Source organism: Aedes aegypti, unplaced genomic scaffold, assembly GCF_002204515.2.
Source record: "Aedes aegypti strain LVP_AGWG unplaced genomic scaffold, AaegL5.0 Primary Assembly AGWG_AaegL5_hic_scaff_1475_PBJ_arrow, whole genome shotgun sequence".
NCBI classification, from domain to species: Eukaryota; Metazoa; Arthropoda; class Insecta; order Diptera; family Culicidae; genus Aedes; species Aedes aegypti.
In genome coordinates, this window is record NW_018734917.1 from 2,704 (window position 1) to 29,917 (window position 27,214).

Here is a 27,214-nt window from a genome sequence, read left to right on the forward strand (position 1 = left end):
TATTTGGTGGAAATCAGCGGAGGTTTAGGGCCCACAGCCGGGCAGGTGTTCCGAATTGGTTTGATGGGACAGAACGCTACCACCGAACGGGTGGATCGAGTTCTTCAAGTCTTCCAGGAAGCGGTCGCGGCCGTGAAACCGGACGTCCAGGTTAAGGGCAAAATGTAATTAGAAATTAGGAATAATATAGTTTTACTTACCCCATTCTCGGATCGCAAGTTGATTTCGATCGAACCCTCCACCGGTAGAACGTAGCTGTTGGGTGCCTGCTTTTTGAACTCTCCGTTCAGATAGATCAGTTCGGATTCCAGCTGCATGCCAACGTCTAGTTCCAGAGTGAACCCGACTTCGATGTATTGTGGCATCAGGATATTATTCGGTTCTACGATGTTCTGCTCGTTGGTTGTATAGTTCTTGATTCGCACTTGGCAGCCCAGTTGATTGATGAACAAGCACCATGGGGCGATACTCAGCATAAGACAGCAAGATAGTTCATGTGCTGCCGAACAGTGATACAGTGGGAGGGTTGCTTCTTGGATGGAGTTCTCACGCTTCCAGCGGAGTTCGTCCTCTCGGGAGCAAGGCCAATTCAGGGTGTGGTTCTTTTGTAGCATTTCAATGGCGCTTTCAACCGTTTTGAACCGATCCGGAACTTGGAAGAATGATCGCCCGTCGATCAACCGATACGACAGTAGGGCCTTTCGCTTGTCTTCTCCGTGAAGGGCGTTGAAGCTATAGGAATGAATTACTCATAAATATCTAGGATAGAAAGTATTGATTCAAATAAATAGTGCTAGCAGCTTATTCTGTACCGTTAACAAAATGCAATTTTAATGACCTAGCTAAATAATAAGGTATTTCGACGTTTATTTTCAAGGTAAACGTTTTAAATTATATAAAGCGATTAGTCAAAAATAATTAAACAAATTCCTTATTATGGACAAACAAAAATCAACTGAATCATGTTTTTTAGTTTATAAATGTTACAATGAATCATGTTTTGAACTTTCAGTTTTCTATATTGAATATAAAAACGATTAATGATCACAATGCGGAACAGATTGTTCAGAATAAGGCGCTGTCTGCACGGTATGTACTTACTTCATCCGGAATTGCAGCTCATGCTCATCAGCATTTGTGCCAGAGACGACGAGTTGTCTCCGTTCGCCCTGACCGTAGATTGAGAAGGTCTGATCGATCTTCTCCTCGTACGCAGTGGTGTTGACCGTTAGCATCGATTGCACCATAAAAAGCGGCCAAATGACCACCAGAACCCGCTCGTTGAAGGCATCCTTAAGTTCCGCATTCTCGCCGATCCTCTCCCGGATGATTCGTACCCAATAGCTGAGGAATCCCTCCTTGACGATCTCCGTCGGAATCTTCACCAAATAGGGCTTCGAACCGTTCATAATCTCCCGCATCGGAATGTCTCCAGACCAGCCTTTCTTCTCACCGTCGATCGAGATCTTGAAGCTCTGCTGATTCTTGTTGTTCGCCGCGCCGAATACGTTCGCATTGGAACCGCCATCGATTAAGAAGCTCGTGGACACGTAATGTTTCTCGCTGTTCGGAATCACCTTGTAAAACTTGTACTGAATCTTCAGCCGCTGCGTCGTCATGTTAAAGAAATTTATCTGCCCTTCAATGGTGATACGTTTCTGAGCGTTGCTAAGGTTCTCGATCCTTACCACGAACAGCTTTTCGTCTTCAACGTCTTCTTCGAAAATCGGAAGAACTCTCACATAGAACAAGCCTTCCTTCGCAACGGAAAACGGTTCGGTGCAGATATCTTTTGTGTTCTCATTGAACGTCAACTGCAGAACCTGGGCATGACGACAACTTTTGAATACGTACAGGCACAGCTCGTGGGTACCCACGAAGATCGCCTCCCCGGTGTCGTACTGACCGAATTTCAACCCAACGTGAGTGTGATTGCAAACGATGTACTTTCCGTACATCAACACCGAACCTTCCTTGGAGTTCCAGAATCTTTCCGCCACTATCAAGTTGTATCCCACTGAAGGCCCATAACGCACCAGTATGTCATCCGATATCGTCTTCAGTTCCAACGAGTCTTCCTCGATCGAAGCGATGACTTTCAAGTTGACCAACTCCAAAATGTTCTCGAATGTGTAGTGACTATAGTCCAGGAGATCGCAGTGCAGGTTCAACTCTCCACTGAGCAGTACGTCAAAGTTGTCGTAGATAGCCGTGCGAATCCGCAAGTGGCTAGAGTTGAGCATCAGAAACTTGTGATTCTTGGCTCCTATGGTTTCCTTGCAAAGTCGATAGCTTTCAAAGGGTTTCGGAAGTTTCGAATCCATCGAAAAGTTCGTCACGTTGAACAAATTGATCTGGACGGGTCGAAGCTCTACGGTGCATTCGACGTTCGGGATGAGGTTCGGGTTGAACATCGAATCAACCCGCATGCAAGCCACGAAGATCTTCGGGTGCAGTCGATATGGAAGACTTACGATGCGACCCGTCGACAAGTAAGTGTCCTTCAGAACGTCGGTAATGTTCGAGATGAGAGATTTGCCATGCTCGGTGGAGTCCGTTTCGCCGCTGGATTCGTCACTGCCACCGCCTTCGTAGATGACATTCTGCGTCATGACGATCCTCCAGATGGACGAGGCGATCTTGCGTGAGGGCAGCTTCAACATGACCTTCTCGTTCTCGCACAACGTAAAGTCGCACAACTCAAAAAAGTCGCTGTAGATCTCCGAGTAGTACTCCAGCTTGCATTGAATCTTCAGGGGTTTGTTGGTCTGTAGAATAAGAAAAAAATATATGAGGAATTCTGCCACGAAGTGTATTTGACCATCACAAATTTGAACCTGGTTTTGACGAGGAGCTCATGCGCTAAGAATCAAAGTAACTGTTCTTGTAAAAGTATCAGAAGAAAATCTACTGAAATCTCTGTGGAAATTCTTGTTAAATGTAACAAGATAGATTCTCAGAAAGCTTTCAGATAGGTTTCTTTCAGAACATTAACCCGTATTAACCTGAGTGAAAGAAAGAAAATCTAAAACTCTCATCGCTCAGCGAATACTTACGGATTTCAGTTATTTTTGGTCACTACACTGGAACACATATCTAGTTTCTAAAAGTGGACAAAGGACCACAGGAATGTTCCTGTGGCCGGAATTATTCCGGAGAGAAGATGCCTTGGAGGTAGGCAAGTTTCGAGTCACACATAATTTCCAGAATCGTAGCCACTACCTATATCGTGGTATTTTAAGAAAAACGCATCAGCTTAAACCTTTTGAGAAACGATTGAATTGGAAAGCATGAATGGAATGCATTAGATTAATTCTACAAATGATCATTTGCAGGCCCCTAGTATGCATCAAAATTACATAGAAGTGGCGCTTTTTAGGGAGCAACTATGTTTGATCTTTAGTTTTCGAGAATTAAAACGGTTTAGAATCCAACTAATCTGAAGCCAGTTCTTCAGGGCTTTAGGTTCTAGTGGTCGCATTCCTTACATTTTAAACGGTCTATAGCTTTCCATTTATAATGCTGAATATTAGATCTTAATGATTTATGCAAATTAAATGTATTGTCATTGAAAATAAATAAAGATATCTTGACATGTCCCGAAAAATAGCCCTTAATTACCCAACTTGACCCAGTTACCCACCGGAATAACTCCGGCCACAGGAATATTCCCGAGTTCCTAACTAAGAGTGCTTGATCGCTCGTGGTTGCTACTCCAGTATTGCCAGACTAGCTGCACTTACACAAGGAACTAACCAGATGAATGCTTGGGGCTAAGAGACACCTTCAGTGTATAAGTGCAAGTGATCTTCTATTTTTAGGCAACGATGGCGCCTGCCACGTCAGAATGCAGACCAATGAGGAAAAGGGGATGAATTGATGTTGTATTTAAAACTGGCCCACAGTAGACCGGATATACCCCTGCATCTACGCCAGTTCATGTGGGAATGTATGAGGGTAGAGTAATTTTATGGCGGAGAGGTTTGCTTTCGGTTAGCAGACTGCCTATAGAGCATGCGTAAGGGAAGGTGTGCTATAATGATAGAATACTGGAAGCGTAGGGAAACTGTTTCTTATTCGTCTCTGATCCTAGCGAATATTGCGTTGAAATCAGGAAAGTTTGATCGTGCATTTCAATATTTCCCCTCATCTTTCCTCTCAGTTTGACCTCGGTAGCCAATAGCAGCCGAAGTTATTTGTCAGGTGATTTGTTCGTAATGGAATCATAAAATTAATACATTTTTGTGCGAAGCAATTGAATATGACTGAACTGACCTAAATTTGGTGAAAATATTGCAGAAAAGAATTGAAAACAAAAGTGTTGCCAAGGGGTCGCTTACGACCGAATCGTTTGAGTGTGAGAGATGAAGAATGAAAGATAGAAGCAAGTGCACGATAAAACTCCAAAGTACGAAAAATCGGACGGGCATGGAATTAAACCCACGAACTTCTGCTTATGCACCAGAAGCGGTAGCCATTAGACCACCAATCCTGTTGCAATTCCTGGAGTAACTTAACGAATCGGTTAAAAACAATATCCGAACGATTTTCCGGAAAAACATTGGAGGAAATTTCTAACCGAATCCCTATGGAATTGGAAAAACATTACATAGGTACGTTTGGAAGATACTTATAGGATTTGCTGGAAAAGTCTCTAAACAATCTTGGAATAAGCACCATTATGGGGTTTCTTGAAAGAATTATTTTAGGAATATTTAGAAGATTCCTACAAGATTTATTGGGTGGAAGAATTACCGAAGGATCTTTGATAAATGTTACTATATGTATGACTGCCAAAAAAATTTCTGGGGGAAATTTCGGAGGGATTCCTTTGAGATTCTGTTGATAAATAGCTGGGGAATTTCTTGACGAATCGCTGAGAGAATGGCTAGAGGAATCTTTAGAGGAATTTCTGGTTGGACCCTGGAGAAGTTCCTGGATGTATTTTAGAAGGGATCTCTGAAGGAGATGTTGGAATCATTACAGTAATCTCTGACGAAACTCATGAAAAATTCTTACAGGTATCTCTAACGGAATTGAACTCAAAGGTTCAATTGAGGAAGTCCAGGAAGATTCTCTGGATAAATTGCTAGAATAACGGTGCGGAACAAAAATAGCTTTTTTGCGGGTTTCAAAGAGTGTTCACAATCTTGGAATAAATTATTGTGGGGTTTCTTAGAGACATTCCTGTAGGAAGCTAAGGAAGATCTCCTGGAGTATTAACTGATGGAATGGATGGAACAATCACCAGAAAATTCTTGATAAAAGTTACTATATGTATCATGCGTTATGACTTCTCTATGAATTATACTGCTGAAAGAATTCCTTGAGAAACGGCTGGGGGAATCTGTGAGAAATCCCTAGAGAAATTTCAGGTTGGCTCATGTAGGGAATCTCTGAAGAACTTGTTTGAAGATTTCTATGTTGAGGACTAGAAGGAAACTAGAAGGTATTCCTAAAGGAAGTCCTTGAGTAATCTCTGATGAAACTCATGAACAATTATCTCATGAATTCATGCAGGAAGGAACTATTGAGATTATCCTTGATGGAACTTTTGGATCATGAGCATGAGTATGATTGACCGTCTGCAGTTGCTACTCCGTTATTGCAAGATCAACTGTACTTGCACAAGGAATCAACGGATGCTACTTAGCATTAGTTGCACCTTCAGTGGAAATTTGGTAAATGGGAAAGTGTAGAATTAGAGGATTCATCTTGGTAAACGATAGTCTTAATCATAAGGTCTCTAGAGATAATCCGGAAATAATGTGTGATTTTCACAGGTTACATAGTTAATGGTCATTATTATTATTATAATTTGTCATAGAGGTTTTAACTAGTATCATTCGCATATGATAAAAAGACCATTAACATAAACAAGTTAATAATGATGATTTCGTAAACAGTCTCTAAAGAAAAAGTCGACACTTAGTGTTGAACCTTTCATAAATCTTGTATTATTTTGAAAAATTCAATAAACAAAAATTATATTCAAAATTAAGATAAGTCAAGGCCTCCGTCAATTCTGATTTTTTCGAGTCTATTTTGATACAGAAGTTTCATCAAAGAGATATGTTCCATTATTACAGCAAATAACGCCAATCTATTGTTATTCCGAACGCTTGGGGGGAATACTCTGTTGAAAAAGGAAAGAAATTTTTCCAAATTCAACCGGCGTTCTGCAGTAAACCTTGGTATGTTGATAAGGATCTTCCCGGATCGGACGTTAGACTGATAAACAGGTTGATGACTGGCCACGACTTCTCCAAATTTTGGTTGGCAAAAATGAAGCTGGTAGAAACCGACGAATGTGAGCTATGCGAAGAACCAGAAACTGCTGATCACCTGATAATGCACTGCCCTAAACATGGAATGTTAAGATCTAAATTTGACTTTGAGTTGCAATTCCACAGCCTACATGAGTTACTGAAATCGAAAAATGTTGAGGTATTCAGAGAGCTTACAAGTTTCATACGACAAGCTAAGTTAAATTTGTAAATAAATAATAAACAGTACCAATTGAACGAACTTAACGAAGCATCAGAGCTGGCCGTCACGTCCGTCACGTTAAAGTGACGACACAGTCAGTGTTCCATCAACTGGCCATATGGTCTAAGTCACCGGGCCACAAACAGAAGCTGTCAGACGATAGCTTCGACCAGAGGAAAGAAGAAGAAGAAGAACGCTTGGGGTACGTTTTTCTGGAAACATTAAAAAACACTTGGTTCAGTCTGTCTGAACACCAGCCAAATGAACCATTATTTTTTAACTCATTTGAAACAAAGGCATGAAACGAGCTCACCAGTTGGTATTGCAGCCTCCACTGTCCAACAAGAACCTACAAACAAAAACGCGAAATCGAAAAAAAAATTCCACTCCGGCGACACGAAAAACAAAACCGTAGGCTTTACGAAGCGCACAATCCCTCATGGATCGTTGCACAAGAAGGATTCCCTTGATAGGCGGCTGGAGTAACTATTGAGAAGAACAACAAACTAACAAGTTTCAAAAATATCGAGAATGTTTTGGTCTCTGAAAAAGCTCTGGTGAAATTCTTAAAGAAATTTGTATAGGAACTGCTATTAGAACTTTACATGAACTTTTTGAAGAATCCGGAGAAAATTTACTTGAGGGTTGTATGGAAAAGTCAGCTGAATTGAACCCTGAAAGAAGTGCTTAAGAAATCTGGAAAGAATTTCTGAAGGATTCTTATAAGAAAATCCGGGGCGTAGTCATTGAGAAATCCTAAAGGAAACAGCAGCAGCAGGAAACCCTAGAAAAAATGCTTTAAAACACGGTAAAACATGCTGAAAAAATCCCGAAGTGATCTTTTACAGTATCCATTTATTACGTAACGCTGAAATAGGATATTTAGCGTTACGTAACAAATGGATGCTTAGGTGGGTCCATTTTCATCCCCGCACCGTAATTTTGTATGAGTTGTAAAGTTTGAGCCTACTTCAGCGTTACATAATTTGTTGATGGCGCCCTAGTGAAAATTTTTGAAGGAATGGATCTTTGAAGGTTTCGACACTCACCGCATCCAAACAGCGGCGCTAACGTATATGGCATTTAACCGGGGAACGCCATTTGGCATACAGTCATTTGGCATAAAGCCGTTTGGCATAAAATAATTTGGCATAACGGTCGTTTGGCATAATAGTCATTTGGCATAATCATTGAAAACCGAGTTGCTATGTTTTTGGCGTTACCGTTGCTAACATTCTCATATATGATTTTCCCTTCTTTTGGTCATAGGCCGTTCTTTCTCATTACGATGTTAAACTAGTGATTTGCAATATAACTACTAACATTTCCATTGACAATGTGCCTTCTTTTCTACGTTGGCGTTATGAGTACTAACATTTTCATCAACGAATTTCCCTTCTTTTGATCACCAGATCATTTTTTAAGTAGCACTATTTAAATTTATAATTTCTTTTCTTTTATGCCAAACGACCATTATGCCAAATGACCATTATGCGTAATGACCATTATGCCAAATGACTTCATGCTTCATGCTTTGCTTTATGCCAAACGGGGTAGCCCCGCATTTAATATAGTGACAGCATTGCTGTTCTGTGAAGCACACAAGACTATGGGGGCGCTATTTATGCTTTTCATAGCGGCCGTTTTGGGATCCATTCCTGAGAAAATGACTTGAAGAACAATTGAAAAAAGCATTGAGTATTGAAACTTCTGAAAAATCTCTTATAGGATTTGCAGGAAACATCGACAAGCGAATTTCTTCAAAATTACGGAATAAATATTTATGGGTTCTTTCATCAGATTTCTTGTACGAATGTATAGAAGATCTCCTGACGTTATAACTGGAAAAATGGGTAGAAGAATAACCAACAGAATCTTTGGTGGAAATTAATGGATTTATCCTCATTGGACTACTGAACGTATCCCTTGAAAAACTACTGAAGAAATTTTCTGAACGAATTTTTGGAGAAATCTATAGAAGAATTCAAGAAATCACATTTTTCACCAAAATATATGACAAAAATTCCTTACAGACACTAGCAAGTTTGTCACATTGAGCAATTCATCAACCAAACAATAAACCCATGAAGAAATTCGGTACTTACGCTCATCGGCACCGGATACACGGTCACATTGTACAGCGCCCTAGGTTGAGGATATCGCCAGCAGATGATTCCCTGATCGCGGTTGATGATCTTAATCTGGTACGGCAGTGGCAACTCGTTACTTCGACTGGACTCGATAAATTGAAACGCCCCGGCCCGGAGATCATCTTGGTAGTGCTCCTCCTGAACTCCCTTGGAGTCCCTTCGGGAGAATCCCGGCGCCGACAGAGGAATCAGATTCTCCCGACTTGGCGTCATATTGGCACTGGCAGATACCGAAGTTCTGCTGGCGGTTTCTTCCGAAGACTTTGCACCTAGTACTTGATTGAAGAGTTCCGACATACTCTGGACTTCCTGCAGATTGTTCGGATTGAAATCCAGCTGAAGATAACTCGAATGCAGCTTAACTTGGATCAACGGATCGCGTTTCCAATATTCCTGGGTCAAGGTCGCTTGCAGATTGAATGAAAATGGATGCACGATCACGAACGAAGCTTGGCAGAAGACCAGTTCTTCCAGGTCCAGATTGAACGACATGCGAGCCGGTCGCTCTTGCACTCGTAATGTCGATTGAATGGCAGAAAATGATAGTTTGCAGTTGTACGTTTGGTGATCTTCGTCCAGAAGGTGGATCATCGTCTGGGACAGTCTTACGCTGACCTTTTCGACGTCGTACATGTTGGACTTGATCATTTTGAATTTATTCCGGCTCAGTATGGGTTTGGGGAGTTTCCTCAGGCTCCGCTGAGGTCGATCGGTTGCTTGTGGTGCACCCATGGTCCCAACCAGAATATCGCCAAGATCTTGCAGGACCTTCAATTTCTGGTGCGAGACCGTAAACTTGATCGGTCTTTTGAACTCCACGCTCAGTTCGTTGTTCTTCTTGGCCGTGCTGTTTACGAAACGGGTCTTGATAATCGGTTGCGGTATGCCAAGATCGTCCGGCTCTCCGGGAAGCGTTTTTAGCAGCGATAGCTCATCGAGGTCGATGATCAAGTCGAACAGGGATAGTTGAACGACCCTTTCTAGAAGATTTAGGGATAGTAATCCATTCGGTTGAGCCATCACCATCCGGAACAGGACTTTAGAATCTTGATCCGTTGATTTTCTATCATGCAGATTAACTTTGAAGTAACCGCCTAGGAAGCAGACTTCGTAGGGAATGACCTGATTTTCCGCGGAAGGACCAAGGGAAGTTTTCAACATCTGCTCGGAAGACCGGCTGGAGATCTTTCTCTGGCGAGATCCTCCTCCAATGCTTCTTCTACCACTCGAAGTTGCCTGCTTCGTGTCCGACGCTCTGTACGATTCCACACCGGAGTCCTCCTCAAAGCGAGAGAGTTTGGAAAAGCTTCGACGAGTTCGTGGTAACTCGGAGTCTCGCAGCGACCTCACGGAGTCGATGCTGATAGCATCTTGACTGATTTGTCTGCTGAATAGGGCAGGGTTGAACTCGACCACACTGCTGTTCGAGGAGGAACTGCCATGTCGGAAAGGACTGATCACTTGCAGAATGCTGCTGATTTTGCGGGAGATATTGCCAGCCAGGCGTAGTTGATCCAAGTCCAGGTCCATGAGAAGATCGGACATGCAGTTCAGCTCCATGGCTTGGCTGCAGATGAGAACATTTTTGTAGATTATGCAGGGAGCGTAGATGACGGAGAAGTTGAACTCTTTGAAAATCGTGTTGACTTCGAAGTCGGACGATCGTTGGACATCTTGAAGATTGTTCCATTCGAAGGCCGGATTGTCGTGGTGGGTGGTGGCCGAGGTTTGATCTTGGATATACGCCAGGATGTCTGACCAACAGGCCGTACTGAGCGAGATCTCCTTCAGCAGGACTTCGTACTGGCGATCTTCGATTTTGGACCCCGGGACGTTGAGGATTCGCATCTGGGCAGCCTTGGTGTAGACGTCGGGACGCAAAGGAACCCGACAGATGGGGTTCTCCACGTTGTGATGCATGGTGATGGAATTGATCTTGAAGATGTAGGCGTTGCAGCGATCGGAGCAATCTCTGAGAGGAATAAACAAGCGAAGTCCTTTGCTGGAGAACAGAATCAGGGGGAGATCTCTCACGCCGAACACTTTCTGAGGAGGCTCGGGCTCGTCTTGTTTTTGGAAAATCGTTAGAACATCTAAGCATTGTTCCAGCAGATCCAGGTCTAGTCGTAGATCGATTTGCTCTACTTTGGCGATGACTTCGATGAGGGTGTCGTTATGTTCTCGATTCTTTCGAACCGTGTCCCATTTGGTATGTACGTTTTGTGGTTTCTGCCTTCGTCAAGGTTAGGTTGAGGAATGTATCGTTGGCGGATTTGCTTGAACCGCCTGAGTCAGTTTGCACTGTCAATGCCAGCGCCTCATTCTTGGCCCAAGCTCCTTTGTCGACGTCGAATTCGTAGCACTGGACGCTCATGCCACCGACTTTGGCCTTGATTTGCAGATACACGTCTTGCATGTCCAAGCTGTAGATGATGTCCTCCAATTCGATAGCAAGTCGTATTTTCATCTGGCCGACTTCGTCCTTTCCGATACAATTGACTGTCACCTTTGAAAAGGTCCACTGCAGCCAAACGGAAATGGGAAGAGCTTCCTTTTTGCCTGATTCCTTTAGGGTTTCCTCGGAAGCCCTACTGGAGTTGTGGGTCATATCCAAGAACTCCTTCAAATCAGTTGCCGTTGCGGCGCTGCTGGATTTCTGGGAGATCTCCAAAATCTGTGGCTCACGTGATTTTCCATTTGAGTCGCTACGAGCTCGAACCATCGGTAGGGACAACAGTCTATTCAGTGTGACGTTGAGAAGTGCCAGCTGTTCCTGGAACAAGTTTACCTTGAGCGGCGAGGTGTCCACGTGGAAGCATGCGGAGGAAGCTGTGCCATCTTCCTTGAAGTTCAGCACCAGCGATATGTTGGTGGTCGTTTCGTCGAGCAGTTTGTTCATCTGCCGGTTCTGGTAGGTCCAGCTGGATGTGTTGGCCAGCGAGATGGTCCACGGGAAGCTTTCTTTGTCGTCTGGCCACACAGACTTGGCCAGGCTGATGGGAAACCGGTTGATGTTGGCGGACAGGCTTGTCGATTTTAATGCCGAATTGATCGTAATGAGTGGAAGCCTGAAATGTGAGGATAATTGATAAGAACAGGAAGCAAATCTCTGAAGAGATTCCTAGGGAAATCGTTCGAGAAATTTCTGGAGGAATCCCCGGAGAAATTACTGGAAAAGGCGAGAGATTCCTGGGGAAATCTTTGGAGGAATTTCTGAGAAAATCCCTGGGGGGATTCCTAAGAAAATCCCTGCAGGGTTTCATGCGGCAATCACAGGAGGGATTCCTGCGGCAATCCCTGGAGGGATTCCTGCGGCAATCCCTGGAGGGATTCCTGGGGCAATCCCTGGAGGGATTCCTGCCGCAATCCCTGGAGAGATTCCTGCGGCAACTCCTGGAGGGGTTCCTGCAGGAGGGATTCTTGAGGTAATCTCTGGAGGGATTCCTGCGGCAAACCCTGGAGGGATTCCTGCGGCAATCCCTGGAGGGATTCCTGCGGCAATTCCTGGAGGGATTCCTGCGGCAATCCCTGGAGGGATTCCTGCGGCAATCCCTGGAGGGATTCCTGCAGCAATCCCTGGAGGGATTCCTGCGGCAATCCCTGAAGAGATCCGTGCGGCAATCTCTGGAGGAATCCATGCGGCAATCCCTGGAGGGATTCCTGCGGCAATCTCTGGAAAGATTCCTGCGGTAATCCCTGGAGGGATTCCTGCGGCAGGCAGTCCTCTGGAGGACCTTCCTAGGAAATCTCTTAAAGACCTCTCGAGGAAATCCTTGGAGTGCTAGAAGATAAAAATGATCAATAAATTACTTACTTCAGCATGACGATCTCATTGTCTCCGAACTCTTCCTCGGGTGGTGGCCTCCTGCCTCCGATCGGCTCGTGTTCGATGTTGCGCTGCGGAAAGTACACGGTGCAGTGCCGCAGCTCCAGATGGAAGATGATCCTACGGGACAGCTGCTTCCAAAACTCCACTCCGACGAGCGCTTCTGTGCTCTCCTGCGGTACCGCTTCGTCTTTCTCGGTGTCATCTTCGGCGACGGTTGATCCCACCTTCGGCGGAAGGGGAGTCAACGCCGGCGGAGGTTGCGTGTCGACCTTGTCCGAACTGGAGTGGACCGAGGTGATGGGCTGGGTGGCTTTCTTCGGCAGCATGCGTTCGACCGATTTCCGCGGGCTTAGGGAGTGGCGGGCGTGGGTCCGAGCTAGGGGGTCATCCTGACAGGCGGCTAGGTTTGCCGGGAGGATGCGGAGGAATTCATAGAGGGTGGGATCGAAGTTGAGACTGAGATCGAGGAAGCGTCCGTAGAAGAGAGGAGGATGCTCAAGAGAGGTCAGTTGATGATCGATCGGAAGTTGGACGATGATGGTGAGGAAGTCTTCATCGGTGGGGTGATCCGGCCAGAGGGCAGTGAGGGAACGTTGAGTAGCCGAAGTACTGGGAATGTAGGAGAGACAGCGGAGGCTGCGGGAGGTCAGTTTGAGGGACATAGTGCACTCTGAGAAGATTTGCCGGAGATGAACTTGGGATATTGTGAGGTCCAGGGTTGGCATTGCGGTATTGAAGAGGTTCGAAAGGATTTCTGCGGACGGATGAAAGAAGGCAGTTTGGGTGGAGAGTGTCTGGAAGATGGACCATGCGGCTGAGGTTTGCGGAGGGCTGAGAAGCAACTTGAGGTCGGAAATGCCGTAGTTGTGCTCAATTTTGTTGAGTTCCGAGTTGGGCCACAGTTCCGGGAAAATGAGGAATCGATGCTGGTGATTGAGGTTGATAGCCGTGGCAATGAGCAGTTCTGAATCGTTGTGGTGTAGTTTGATTTGGAGGCGTTCCAGATTTCCGGAAATGGAATGGAAGCAGCTGTCGAACAGCTTGGACGGTGGTTCCGGCAGTTGGCAAGTTGTGAAGATCAGTCGGTTGGGGTAGAGAGGCGTTAGGATGTTGCACTCGACCCGATTGAAGACTACCGATAAGTAAGGGATCATCTGACCATTTTGGGAGAACTTACTGGAGCTACGCTTCCTCCCAAGCTGGAATTTGCCATGATCAAAAGGGAACAGTTCCAGAGTAGGGGTAATGATCGTGATGTGAACTTGTTTCAATGGTATTTCGTTCATCAGAGCGTCGTAATCCTCCGCAGATGGCGGAAGTAGCTGATTTAAACTAGGAATAGGCTTTTCTTCGTAGTACGGAGAATACTCATAGGCATCCTTATACGAAATCAACGTTTTCAGCCGATGAAGAGTATCAGCACCGAATTTTAGCCGGAACTTACCGAAAAACGCCCGAATCATGTACTTTTCCGACAGATTACTGAACTCTAGATCACTTCCGAAATCTGAAGTTTTCCGATCATCCGGAATCTGCACTTCGTGGACAATATCCATAGCTATAGCAGGAGATTTACCCAAAAGCACATCCTGACTGTACGTCCCAAGATGATAGTTCCAGTTGACATTGTACTTACGACTCTCTCCGGAGCTGTCGTCAAAGAATGAACCCTTGATATGTTCGTCTCGCGACAGCTGTGCCTCACTCTGGAAAATCTCCCGAATTGTCAGAGGTTGTCCGCAAGGACAATCGTCTAAGGCTTGAAGCCCTATCCTAGCAATCCCCCCAGAAACATTGAACCACTTCAAACCGCAGATCACCACCTCTCCATGTACTCCATCAAAATCCAGCTGCAAGAAAGGATTGTACTTGATCTTTCTGGCCGTTCCGACCACACTGTCCCCCACGAACTCCTGCGTCTTGAAAATCATCCGCATCCGATCCACGTAGTACCCGGCATGAAACACATGAAACTCGTGATCCTCCGTATGATCACTCTCGTTCTCCTCCGGAAAGAACGAAGGCAGCAAATTCCACGCCCACGACAGCAGCGATTCCTGCCCGGTCTCCCCTTCACCTTCCGCTCCAGATTCCTGCACGAGGGCAATCTCGCTTTTGATCTTGCCTTGCTTCAGTGCCATTCCGAGCTCAAACAACCGCATCAGCATCGGAAACTGCTGCGACGAAACGTTGAAGTCCAGAAACTTACTATGGATATCGATCCGAGTGATGGAGGACCTGTCCTGCGTCGGAACGTTACTGTACTTCATCAGCACCCGGGCCTGCAGCGTACTCCGATAGAGAACCGGTTCCTGGCACACTTCAATCTTCCCCGCCGAATTGCGCTTGTCCAGACAGATGGTAAGATCCACGATGTTGATCAACTTGCGCAGGGAAATCCTCGTCGGCGAGATGTCGATAAACGCCGGATTCCACTTGCCATCGGCCGATTCCATCGAGAGCTGCTGGATGTTCATTGACACCACGATGTCCTCCTCGACGTACTTCAGGATCACGTTGTGACAACGGATGGTGATGTTATTGGCGATTCGATTGATCAGCGAGGCCATGTAACCCGGTGGGGAGCTTCCTCCGAATTTTTGCCCTTCTTGGAGGCATCCTTCCGAGGAGCGGATCGATTCCCTGGTTCTTGCAGCTTCAGTACGAACTCTAAAAGAAAGCACAATAAAATTGTTATAGAAATTTCCTCAATTTTTGGATTTTCTACGAAATGCTGAAACACACACGGTATCGAACAATAAATTTGCACCTCATTCGATTTTCCACACAAATTTATCAAATTCGGTAAACTAGAGCTCAATTATTTATGGGCCAATTTGAATGAAATGAAAGCTTTAAACAAAAACTGTCTTTGGCAAACTTGTTCATCACGTCAAATCTACACCTTTGCAGAAGATATCATTAAGTTGTTACTTCATTTTTTATGTTGTCAATTATTAAAGTAGGCGTTACAAAAAATACTTCAGTCAACCCGTTCTTTCTTTCTTTCTGAAGTCATAATTGAAAATCTCGTTCAAAATCATGTTAGGGAAAGTGTTCCAGTTATGGCTATAGTGGTTCCCTATTTGGCCATATGTAAATTCTAGATAACATTCACATATTGAACACTTTTGAATGTTTTAACATCAAGATATATCCTTCATCTTACTACTAAAACACTCAAAACCTTTCGAAATGTGGAAATTTTCAAATTATCACGTATGGCGAAATAGGGAATCACTATGGCAATAACTGGCACACCTACCCTATATCTGACGAACTGTAAAAATTTCATTTAATTAGGTCAATAAATAACTTAGATCTAACACTCTTATTTTGACCATTTTGTATGGAAAATAGGAAAAGTGGCATATGTATTGTCTAATACTCATCAAAGGCTGAGTATATCAAAAGACTGAAAGGTATTGAAGTATTGATAAATCTAGTTTTGTGATTCAACTTCACTTTCTCGATTGACACTGGCTCGAAATTAAAATGAGCCCATAATAGAGATATTCTTGGTAAAATTGATTTATGAATTAATCAGTGTTTTTTTAATAATCGCGTCTAGAAAATTTAATCACTCATTGAAATGTTCAGTGTTCAACTCCGAAATTGACGATTTTTGACATCCACCTATCCCTTCGTAACGCTTTTCATATTAATATTCTAAATATGTTCATACACATGTAGCAACGAGCGTTATGCAAATTTATGAATGGGCTCCAATATATTATTTCTCGAAGATGTCTTATGAGGTCCTATAATGCGTTGCCACTCACTTTACACCCACTTTTTTATTCCTGTTAGGATTCGCCTCTGCGACCAGACATTAGATAAGTATATTGTGACATCACCCATATTCAGGTTAGTGCATGTCGTATCACTCAACTGCCGTTGAGCGACAATTAAGTTGAATCAATTTCCATACAGTTTTGCTTTTATCTCTTCAGAAACAACTAAAGGAATCAATTAAGTTTAAATGGTCCCTCTGTTTAGACTATTTGCAGATAATTAACTTGATGAAGACGCCCCCTTATTAATCACAAATTATTCATTTTCTGAGAACAGTACATTAGTACTGTTGTTTGGCCATGCATTAGAAACTTTGTCTCATCCTCGCCCTGCTGTTCTCATCCTCAGTCAACTACAGAAAATCCGGGGCTTATCATTAGCAACAAGAGCATTTCAAACTAGAAGGATTCTCTCATGTTCTTGTATACCAGCATTTACCTACCAATCTTTTTTTTCCAGAACGATAATCCTAGGATAAAAAGAAGATGGTGTGGTTTGGCAGATCTTACCTCGAAACCCCCTAAAAGTTCAGTTCTGTTTCACATTCCATTCGGCGGTATTTAGATTGAGTCTATCATAATACCATCGGAAAAAAGCTGGTAGGGGAAATGCACCAATTTTCGACCCAGCACTAATTTTCGTCCCATTCACACGATTTAGGCTTACTTTGTATGAAAGTTCGAAAATTGGCACAGAATTCTTATAGGTCGAAAATTAATGCTATTCCCCTAGTAATCTTCTTAGAATTCTTTGAAATTCAGCATAGATTCTTAGAATTCAGCATCTTTCTTAGAATACTCAGGATCGTTCTTAGGAGTCAGAAAGGAATTGACATCTATCAAATAGCTTGCTAGAAATTTAAGGAATATCGGTTAAAATTTAAAGATTTCGCTGCGTTATTGCTGAAAATTATCAAGTCTCCGATGGAAATTTTCAAAAGTTCATAAGGATTTCCCAGACTACCACTAACAATCTCCAAATTTCGCTGAAAACATATTCAGAATCCTCAAGATTTTGTCAGAAATATTCAAAATACAATTTGAAATCCACCGTATTCCGCTAGAAATTCACAGGACGCCTTAGAAATCTTAAGAGTTTACAAGAGTTTAAGGAATCGACAGATTTCGCACAACATCCCCAATAAATAATTATACATTCTCCCGATCCCGTGGAAAACCCGTAATGTCCAATACGAATACCCAGATTTCGCTCAGTATTTTCAAGAATCCGATGAAAATTCTCAGAAGCCCACTATAGCACCATAGGATCCCTTAATATGGTAGTATAATCCAGCATGATTACTGATATAGAATATTTGATCTTTTCTTAAAGAGTCGAACGTCATGCAGAGTCTCTATCGTATTCATTGCACGCTAATGACCTTATTAAGAAAACAAAATAGTTTAGACTGAGTTCCAATTTGTCATGGTGACGCTATAAACGGCGTATAAAAGATGCTGATTGGTAATTTATTTCTCTAAATATTGTCAATATTGTATTATATGTTGACACTTCTGAAACTCACTTGAACGAATTGACTTGAAATATGTAATTTACTTTATGAATGAGAGTTAAGAGACACGACATTTTGCTTGGTTTGTTATTGTTGTGGTAAGCTTTCACATAAATGTTATTCATGAAAATAAAAGGAACAGTGAGCTGAAGAGGCGAAAAGGCGACACGAAATTTATGATAGTAACTCTGTGTGAGTCATAGACCTTTGTTGCTCTTGTGTGCTTTGTTCAAAAGAGTTGTTCTAAATTGGAAAATGAAACATGTTTTTTTAACTGTACCTTCTACCGGTAGTGGGCTGGTCACATAACGTGAATGCCTGAGAAAATTGATGTATTGTTCCTACGCACCCCTAGTGCGTTCTAATGTCAGTAGACGGTCGTCCCTCCGACGATCGTATACGAACGAATCGAAGTAGCCGAAGGGCTCTGATCATTAGTAAATAAACAAGACAGCTTCAGTCTTATCTGAACTACCAGCCTAACCAGATCGCTTTTACTTCATCAGTCTCTTAATACAAGTTCGCTTTTCCTTCGCCAGTCTCGGGAATTGTAAAGTGTCGACGAGAAAAAGGTGTTTGAATGCGTGAAATTGGAGTAAGTTTTTTTTTTTTTAATTGGACTCGGACAAGCGCCAGCAACAGAATTGGATCAGCGTCACCGGAGCGGTGGATTCGATCAGGGTGAACGACGTATCAGGATTCTTTACACAGCTATTGTGGAGTCTTGAAAACCGCCAAATTGTAAGCAGTAGCAAAATTCAACGAATTGCTTTCGCCGATACGGATTTGGAAGCAGTGAGGAAATCTGCCGGCGGGACTGATCCGTAGCCGTTTGTGAATCCGTAAACAGGAAAGGTTTTTCAGTAATAGGGTGAGTCTTTCTGTTTTTTTTTATTATTGTTTTGCACGAATAGTGAAGTGAAAAAGTGTTTTACTTCTGTTTAATTTGTATGAAAGTCTAATAGCTTTGATTTCTCATTTTTATCTTCCTTTTTGGTTTAATTCCAAACATTTTGTTATATTTTTCATTATTCAACTGTTTTATTTATTTTACATAATATTGATGCCATATGAATTTATCATTTAATTAATTTATTTGCCTATTGCTTGAAAATTATTATCGAATCAATTTGTTTGCTGATTGTTCAAATTGTGTTTTATATATTTTTCGTGTGAAATTTTTAATTTTGTTTTATTAGACAATGAGCTCTAGCGTGGCATTTTCTCTCGAACCCTACCGTAGGGGTACATCATTTAATGATTGGTTTACCCGGATGAAATATTTCTTCCGGGTGAACAAAATTAATGAAGAAGACAAAATGGCATACTTCATCACAAATGAGTGGCCCAGTTATATTCACTGAAATTAAACTATTGTACCCTACGGGTAATTTTGAAGAAGCAGCGTTGGATGATATTGTCTCAAAACTCAAAAATCGCCCTAGACAAAACGGAACCGGATTTAGTACAAAGGTATAAATTCAGTACTAGGGTCCAAAATCCTGATGAAAATGTCGAGGATTTTATTTTGAATTTAAAGCTTCAGGCTGAATTTTGCGGTTTTGAAAATTTTAAAGAAGTTGCTATTCTTGACCGCCTTATCGCTGGATTATGCGACAAGAAATTGAGACAAAGACTTTTTGAGTGAAGAAAAGTTGACTTTGGCAAATGCTGAAAAGTTGATTGCAACATGGGAGGTAGCGAGGGCTAATGCTGGAACAACTGACCAATCACATATAGGGCATCCAAGTATGGTGGCTGCGGTACTTAATAGGCCAAATGAGATACAGGGAAAAGCGGCGTCTAGGATAGCTCAAGTTTATAATTTATCAAGGAAATATCAAGGTTTTGGGAATGGGGTTAAAGACAGCAGCAATAGAGGACCGGTTAAAAGTCGATTAGGTTTCAAATCTCCAGGGAAGATAGAGCAATCATATAGAGGAAGACGTGGAGGTGAAACTGGCAGTTTCCCACAAGATGGACGTTCTGGAGGACACCGGCAATGGCAGCGACCCGACTATTCCCAAATGGTATGCAATTTTTGCGGAATCAGAGGCCACATCCGTAAAAAATGCTTTAAATTGAAAAACTTGAATCGTGACGCAGTAAACCTTGTCGACTCGTATAGGCCAGGACCGTCAGCGGATAGGCATATTACTGAGCTGCTGGAGCGAATGCGAACCAAAGACGACGATGATGACGAGAATAGTGACGAAGGTAATCTACAATGTATGTATGTGTCATCCATCAATAAGATTAGCAATCCATGTTTAGTGCAAGTAGATATTGAAGGCAAGGCCTAGAAATGGAGGTTGACTGTGGCGCGTCTGTGTCAGTCATAAACAAAAGGCGATATGTTTCGAAGTTCGACAACCCTTTACGAAATTATAACGAGCCATTAATGGTAGTGAATGGAAACAAACTTAAAATTGAAGGGGAGGCTACAGTTTCAGTAAAATTTAATGGCAAAGAAGCGCTAATGCAACTTTTAGTACTTGATTGTGAAAGTGATTTTTACCCGCTTTTTGGCCGAACTTGGCTAGACATGTTTTACTCAAATTGGAGACAGTTCTTCACTAATTCTTGGCAAATTAACAACATAGTTAACAACTCAGGTGAATCGGCTATTGATGAACTAAAAAATAGATATGGAAATGTTTTTATAAAAAACTTTTCGACACCTATAAAGGGATTCAAAGCAGAGCTTGTAATGCGGGATGAAACTCGATATTTAAGAAGGCTTATGACGTTCCCTATAGATTAAAGGACAAAGTTTCAGCGTATTTAGACAAATTAGCGAAAGAACAGGTCATTACGCCAATTGATACTAGTGAATGGGCTTCACCAATCATAATCGTGATGAAGAAAAATGGAGAAATCAGATTGGTAATAGATTGCAAAGTTTCGATTAATAAAGCCATTGTACCGAATACTTATCCTTTGCCTACTTCTCAAGATATTTTTGCTAACCTGGCAGGTTGTAGAGTATTTTGCGCGCTTGATTTAGAAGGTGCATACACACAATTAGAATTGACGGAAAGGTCCAAGAAATTTGTGGTGATTAGTACGATGAAAGGGTTATATAAGTATAATAGGCTACCTCAAGGTGCATCTTCAAGCGCTTCTATTTTCAACAGGTAATGGATAAGATTCTAGAAGGGATTGAAAACGTATCATGCTACCTTGATGATGTCTTGATAGCTGGAAAGACCGCAGAGGAATGTAAAAATAAGCTTTTGTTGGTATTGGAACGTTTAGCAAATGCAAACATAAAAGTAAATTTTGAAAAATGCAAATTTTTTGTTACGGAGCTTACACATTTGGGACATATTATTAGCGATAAAGGGCTTAGGCCTTGTCCGGACAAAATATCAACGATAGAGAAGGCAAATGCCCCGAAAAACGAGTCAGAACTTAAATCATTTCTTGGATTGTTGAATTACTATCACAAATTCATACCAATTTTATCCTCGAAACTGTACCCTTTGTACAATTTGCTGAAGAATAATGTGAAGTATGTTTGGGATGACAATGTCAAAAGGCATTTTTGGAAAGCAAAAATTTGCTGATTGACACAAACTTTTTAGAATTCTATGACCCTAAGAAACCCATTGTAGTAATATCATATGCCTCTAGCTACGGTCTTGGAGGGTTAATTGCTCATGTGGTAGATGAGACAGTAAAACCAATAAGTTTTACATCCTTCTCGCTGAATTCAGCCCAAAAGAAATATCCCATTTTACATTTTAGAGGCTTTAGCATTAGTATGCACCATAAAGAAATTTCACAAATTTCTTTATGGTCAACATTCCATTGTTTATACAGATCACAAACCCTTGGTGGGAATTTCGGAAAAGAGGGTAGAAATTCAATTTATGTGACAAGACTGCAACGCTTTGTTTTGGATTTAGCGATTTACGATTTTGACATTATTTATAGGCCCTCACACAAATTAGGGAATGCAGATTTCTGTTCGAGATTTCCTTTGAAACAGGATGTTCCCGAAGATTTAGACACAGACGTTATAAAAAGCATAAACTTCAGCAAAGAGAAATTCCAATCGATTCCAAATTAATCGCTGACGCTACAAAAGAGGATGAATTCCTTCAAAAAGTGATATTTTTTATGCTTAATGGCTGGCCAGAAAGAGTGGAAAAGCAATTCACAGACGTTTTTTTTTTTCAAATTATTAGATTTAGAGTTAGTGGACGATTGTCTTCTTTTTATGGACAGAGTAGTTGTCCCGAGGATATTCCATGCCAAAATTTTGAGGCAGTTACATGCAAATCACTCTGGTGTGATTAAAATGAAGCAGTTAGCAAGGAATGATGTGTATTAGTTCGGTATAAATACCGACATAGAAAAACATGTGGCTGAATGCGATGCATGTAATAGCATGACAATAACTCATAAATCTAAGGAATCGTCCCAATGGACTCCAACAACGCGGCCCTTCAGTAGAATCCACATTGATTTTTTCTTTTTTGAGCATCGCACCTACCTTTTGATTGTGGATAGCTTTTCCAAATGGATTGAAATTGAATTGATGACCCATGGTACGGATTGCAACAGAGTTTTAAAAAAATTGGTCGCCTATTTCGCACGTTTTGGTTTACCAGATGTTTTGGTTTCGGACAATGGTCCTCCTTTCAACTCCCGAAACTTTGTTGACTTCTTAGAGAGGCAAGGGATAAAAGTAATGAAAAGCCCACCCGCCAGTAACGGTCAGGCTGAAAGATTGGTTAGAACTGTGAAAGAAGTCCTCAAGAGATTCCTAATGGATCCTGAAATTTCGGGTTTAGACTTGGAAGACCAGATAAATTTGTTTCTGTTTAATTTTAGAAACAATAATTTGACAAAAGATGGACATTTTCCATCGGAGAGGATATTTTCATATAAACCAAAAACTGTTTTAGATTTAATAGATCCAAGAAATCATTACAAGAAACATCTTAACGTACCACCCCCACATGATGATGTTAACACTAAACATCGTAGTGGAAATATTCCGAAAAATACAGAAGATATTGACAATCTGATGGAAGGGGATGACGTGTGGTACAAGAACCACAACCCCCACAATCAAGTTAGATGGATTAAGGCAACTTTTATTAAAAGTATTCTCGCAATACGTTTCAGATATGCATTGGAAGCGTGGTCACCATGGCACACAGGACGCAGATACGACCATGTAAGCCGTCTGCAACGTGGCAAAGGCCGAACGTTTGGATTACGAGAGCGCAGTCAAGTAAGGAAACCTCGATGGCGCCCCCTGCTGACTACCCGCCAGCCGGCGATGAACTACCCTCCAGTAACGATCCGCCTATTGGCGAAGAAAATCAGCAGCAGGCTCCGAGGGGACGCAACAAGAGAAGACGCCTGGAATCAGGTTCCAACCAGATAGAGCCCCGGAGATCCAAACGGACGAAGAAAGTTAATCGCAGTGACGATTTTTACTATAACTGAATTTTGCGAGCTTGATAAAAAAAGTTTTCGATCACCCAAATTTGAATTCGTGATTATGATATTATTGTAATGAATTGTTTCACGTTCTGATAAGTTTAAACTATGTAAAAGGGGGAGAAATTGATGTATTTTTCCAACGCACCCCTAGTGCGTTCTAATGTCAGTTGACGGTCGTCCCTCCGACGATCGTATACGAACGAATCGAAGTAGCCGAAGGGCTCTGATCATTAGTAAATAAACAAGACAGCTTTCAGTCTTATCTGAACTACCAGCCTAACCAGATCGCTTTTACTTCATCAGTCTCTTAAGGACATATAGGAAGGAATCCCTGTCATGGCAGTGAAAATGGCTTCCTCACATATACAAACACATTTCTGGAAGTCCACATTATTTCTCAAAATATTTCACTCACCTACACTAAGTTCACACCCAAATTGCTAACGAGACATCAGAAGACTATTACCTTACGATTTCCGAAGTTTTAACACTACTAGCTGGTGGAAATTTCAAAAACCGTGCTAGTTTTCAACACGGACGTTTAACTTTGCTACATTTTTTACACTTATCCGCCTGCGAACGGTGAACACTTTTCGCCAAACTTTACCACTTTCGCTAAACGTAGAACCTCCAACACAGTTTACTTCACTACTTGTTAATAAAAGAACGATCACTGGTTGATTTCTGATAAAAACAACTTAAAACTTCACCAAACCGTGCTAAAAACAATCACTTGTTCACAGCATTTCGCTTTTTTTATTTTTCTAATTTACGCCTGCTGCTCGCTTGCAGGGCTGTCAGATACGTTGATGGTTACGTACGACATCAAGCAATCTGATTTAGTCGAAGGGGAAAAGACTCAAATTGAAGTAGCGATTACTGGCAACAACGTCTTATCAATTATAATTTCACTATTACCACCAAATAGGAGAATATTTTTTGAGTACCACTACTTTTATATAGTTATTAGTGGATTCAAAGGAGTTTCACCTTAATACAAGTTCGCTTTTCCTCCGCCAGTCTCGGGAATTGTAAAAAATATGTTGGAAGCACAAGACCATCTAGTATTTTATTTACGATACTGCTAGTAGTTGGTGGGATTTGAGGGAATATCGACAAAAATTAAAGCCTGAAAATGCAGTAAGCGTGAACCTGGTTTGCTTTTCAAATGACTACAACAAAAGACACAATGACACTTACAAAAATTAAAAAAAAATTAACGGTAATAAAAAATGGGCGCTGGCTAGTGTGGTGTGCTATTTTAATACCATTGGATACAAATGGAATGCATTGGATACAAATAGAAGCGTTGTGTTTGGATGGGCATCTAATTCTTCCGAAAGAGGTGCACTTTGCGAAAAAGGACCACGTGCTTATTGAGCTGAAATCGAATTCAGGTTAACTTCTGCGTCCTGCGTTGTCTGGTACTCGTTCTCTCACGAAAATCTTGATGCAAATTTTAAAACGTCGTTTCTATCTAGCCGTCTACAGGCACACGTCTTACAAAAATGGCAAAAAAATAAAATAAAGCATTGAATGGCTAAACACGTTGTGTAACTTATCAGTCAAATGATTCTGATATTATGTGATCAATTTGACTATAATTTTGTATTTTGAAATCAGCTGATTCATACATTCTGAGGGATTCAACTGTTTGGGTGAGTGTATTCGATTTTAGTTTACAGCCTTCTTAAGAGAAAAATAACCATCATCGTTTTCCCAAATTTTCAAATTCAGTTTTTTTTTGCTCAAAATTTAAGCAATGCTCATGAACATCTCTCATTGCATTGCATTTGCTGTCTGAGAAGCAGTGATAGATTTGAACGAAAAAACTGGTTTTTAGTTTTTAATGAATGAACATATAGGGTCCCTGAGGCCACAGTCTTATTCCCAGAAAGTATTTTTTTTGACCAAAGAATTATTTCCTGATAATTTTTAGGTTTCACGTTTTGGATAATTACTGCATATTGGTTAACTATTTTATAACCCTATAAAAGGATACATCTTACTTTTAAATATGGGTTGAATAATCAAATTTTGAAAGTAAGAAAACGATCCACAAATAAATGAATTGGATTTGGAAACAAAACTTGACCGATTGGTCACTCGCTGGTGGCGACTAACCGATTAAGTTTTCAGCTTAACCGGATGTGTGGTTATTCAGATTTGTGCTCTCGAAAGTTGGAAGTTTGGCTTCGATTCATCTTCACCTCTCAAGCTTGTCTTGTATAATATTTGAACAGTAAGTGGAATGTTTTAGAGATGTACGAATATTCGGGCCGAATTAAATCGATTATTTTTATTTTTCGGTCTGCCGAATAATGAAAATCCTATTCGGCCAAATAAACGGAATAGTGACCGGATAATAACAAAATAAACTAATTATAATTTTAAAAATGTGAGAATTTCTTAGTTCTATAACATTATGGCGACTACGTGTGCTCAATACACAAGCCATTATTCACAAATCTACCTTTCATTCATCTTTTTTTTCGTGCTTTAGTCTTAGAAATACAAATACAACATAAATTCGGGGGAGATCCCCCAGTACCGGATGCACCCAATACCGGACAAAGTCGGAACATTTACAAATCATTGTCCATCAAGATGGTGTATTAGAAGAAAAGAAAGCTATCACGAAAAGTAATGTTTGCGTAGAATAACACATCTTTACATGCCTTTTTGAAAAGTAGAGAAATGTTAGATCCTAATTAGTATCTATTTTGAATATGGCAAAATAGTTTGGATCAAGCATGATCGAATATAATCATAATTCTCGCATAACTTGAGATCTCATCCTAAAGCCATTGGTAACCGAGTGTGTAGCTTGTTACTCAACGTAATTCAACCATGCATCGATGTAGCGAAGATCCTCTTCTATCTTCTAATGGTGTAGTTTTCTTAAGATCTATTAATTTGCTTAGAATCAAGGAGCTACACACTCGGTTACCAATGGCTTTTAGGCGAGATCTCAGTTATGCAAGAATTTGAAGGTATGAGTGTATGTTGTATCATATTCATAAAAATAGACCGATTCATTATTTTCTTCCGGAATTTTTGCTTAAAATAGTTGAGGAAAAAAGTAACTTTAGTAGGGCTCATTCATTTATTCAACGCTAAAATTGGCTATTTTGGACACCCATCCACCCCCTTGTAACGCTTTTTGTATGAATATTATTCAGTTTTTATATGGGCCGTAACATCGTTTGGACACCCACCCACCCCCTCCAGCGTTATGAAATTTGTGAATGAGCCTTGGATCCACCCCTTGGAATGAGCCCAGTAGGAATATCTTTTTAAAAAGAGATTATAGTGACTTGCTTCGAAAAAGTGACTCGCTACCAACCCTGTCAGACATTCAATATTAAATATTTTCAGCCTTTTGTTGTGTTAGCTTTTTATAATGGAGCCCGGGTTTCAGCTTTTCGTGTTTCAAACATTATGTCGAGTCCCCATTTTTCCCTCCGCCACCCTCTTACCAATCGTATTGATCGTGATCACGATCGGTTCCGAGGCAATCTTCGTCCACGGCACCCGAATGGCCAGCTCGTGGATGTGCCCGGACAGGAACTGGAACGGCAACGACAGCTCCTCCTCCAGCACGTCCAGCTTCAGGTCCAGATTCTGGAACACACTTCCCCCGCCCCATAGCGACACCTGCGAATCTTCGGCCGGATGTTCTTCACGTACTTCTCCACATAGCTCAGGATGATGGGCGTGATGTGGACTCGATTTTGAACATTCTGTTTCCGAAAATGAGGCCACTCTTGGTGCTCAAATCAAAAAACATAACGGGACTTTGGCTGCTGCTCCGTGCGAATTTGACGCACTTTCGAAACACTAAAACTTTGCTCGCACAATCACCATAAAATACACTGCACCAAACGATGACTAAATCCCACTGGCAGATTTGCTTCTAGCTTGAAGCATCCGATAAAAATTGTTGATAACACCACAGGTAATTTTTTTTTCGTT

General features: G+C 41.6%; 1 protein-coding gene across 1 annotated transcript; it reads right to left on the reverse strand.

Moving 5' to 3' along the window:
• LOC110680473 (vacuolar protein sorting-associated protein 13B-like) lies at positions 1-27,013 on the reverse strand. The gene is given in 9 exon segments (XM_021856281.1): positions 1-732; positions 1,102-2,768; positions 8,595-10,862; positions 10,864-11,707; positions 12,454-15,052; positions 15,055-15,138; positions 26,719-26,907; positions 26,910-26,963; positions 26,966-27,013. Coding segments are annotated over 9 exon segments (8,349 nt in total). The 5' UTR covers positions 26,982-27,013; the 3' UTR covers positions 1-104.
• Positions 27,014-27,214: the final 201 nt, after the last annotated feature.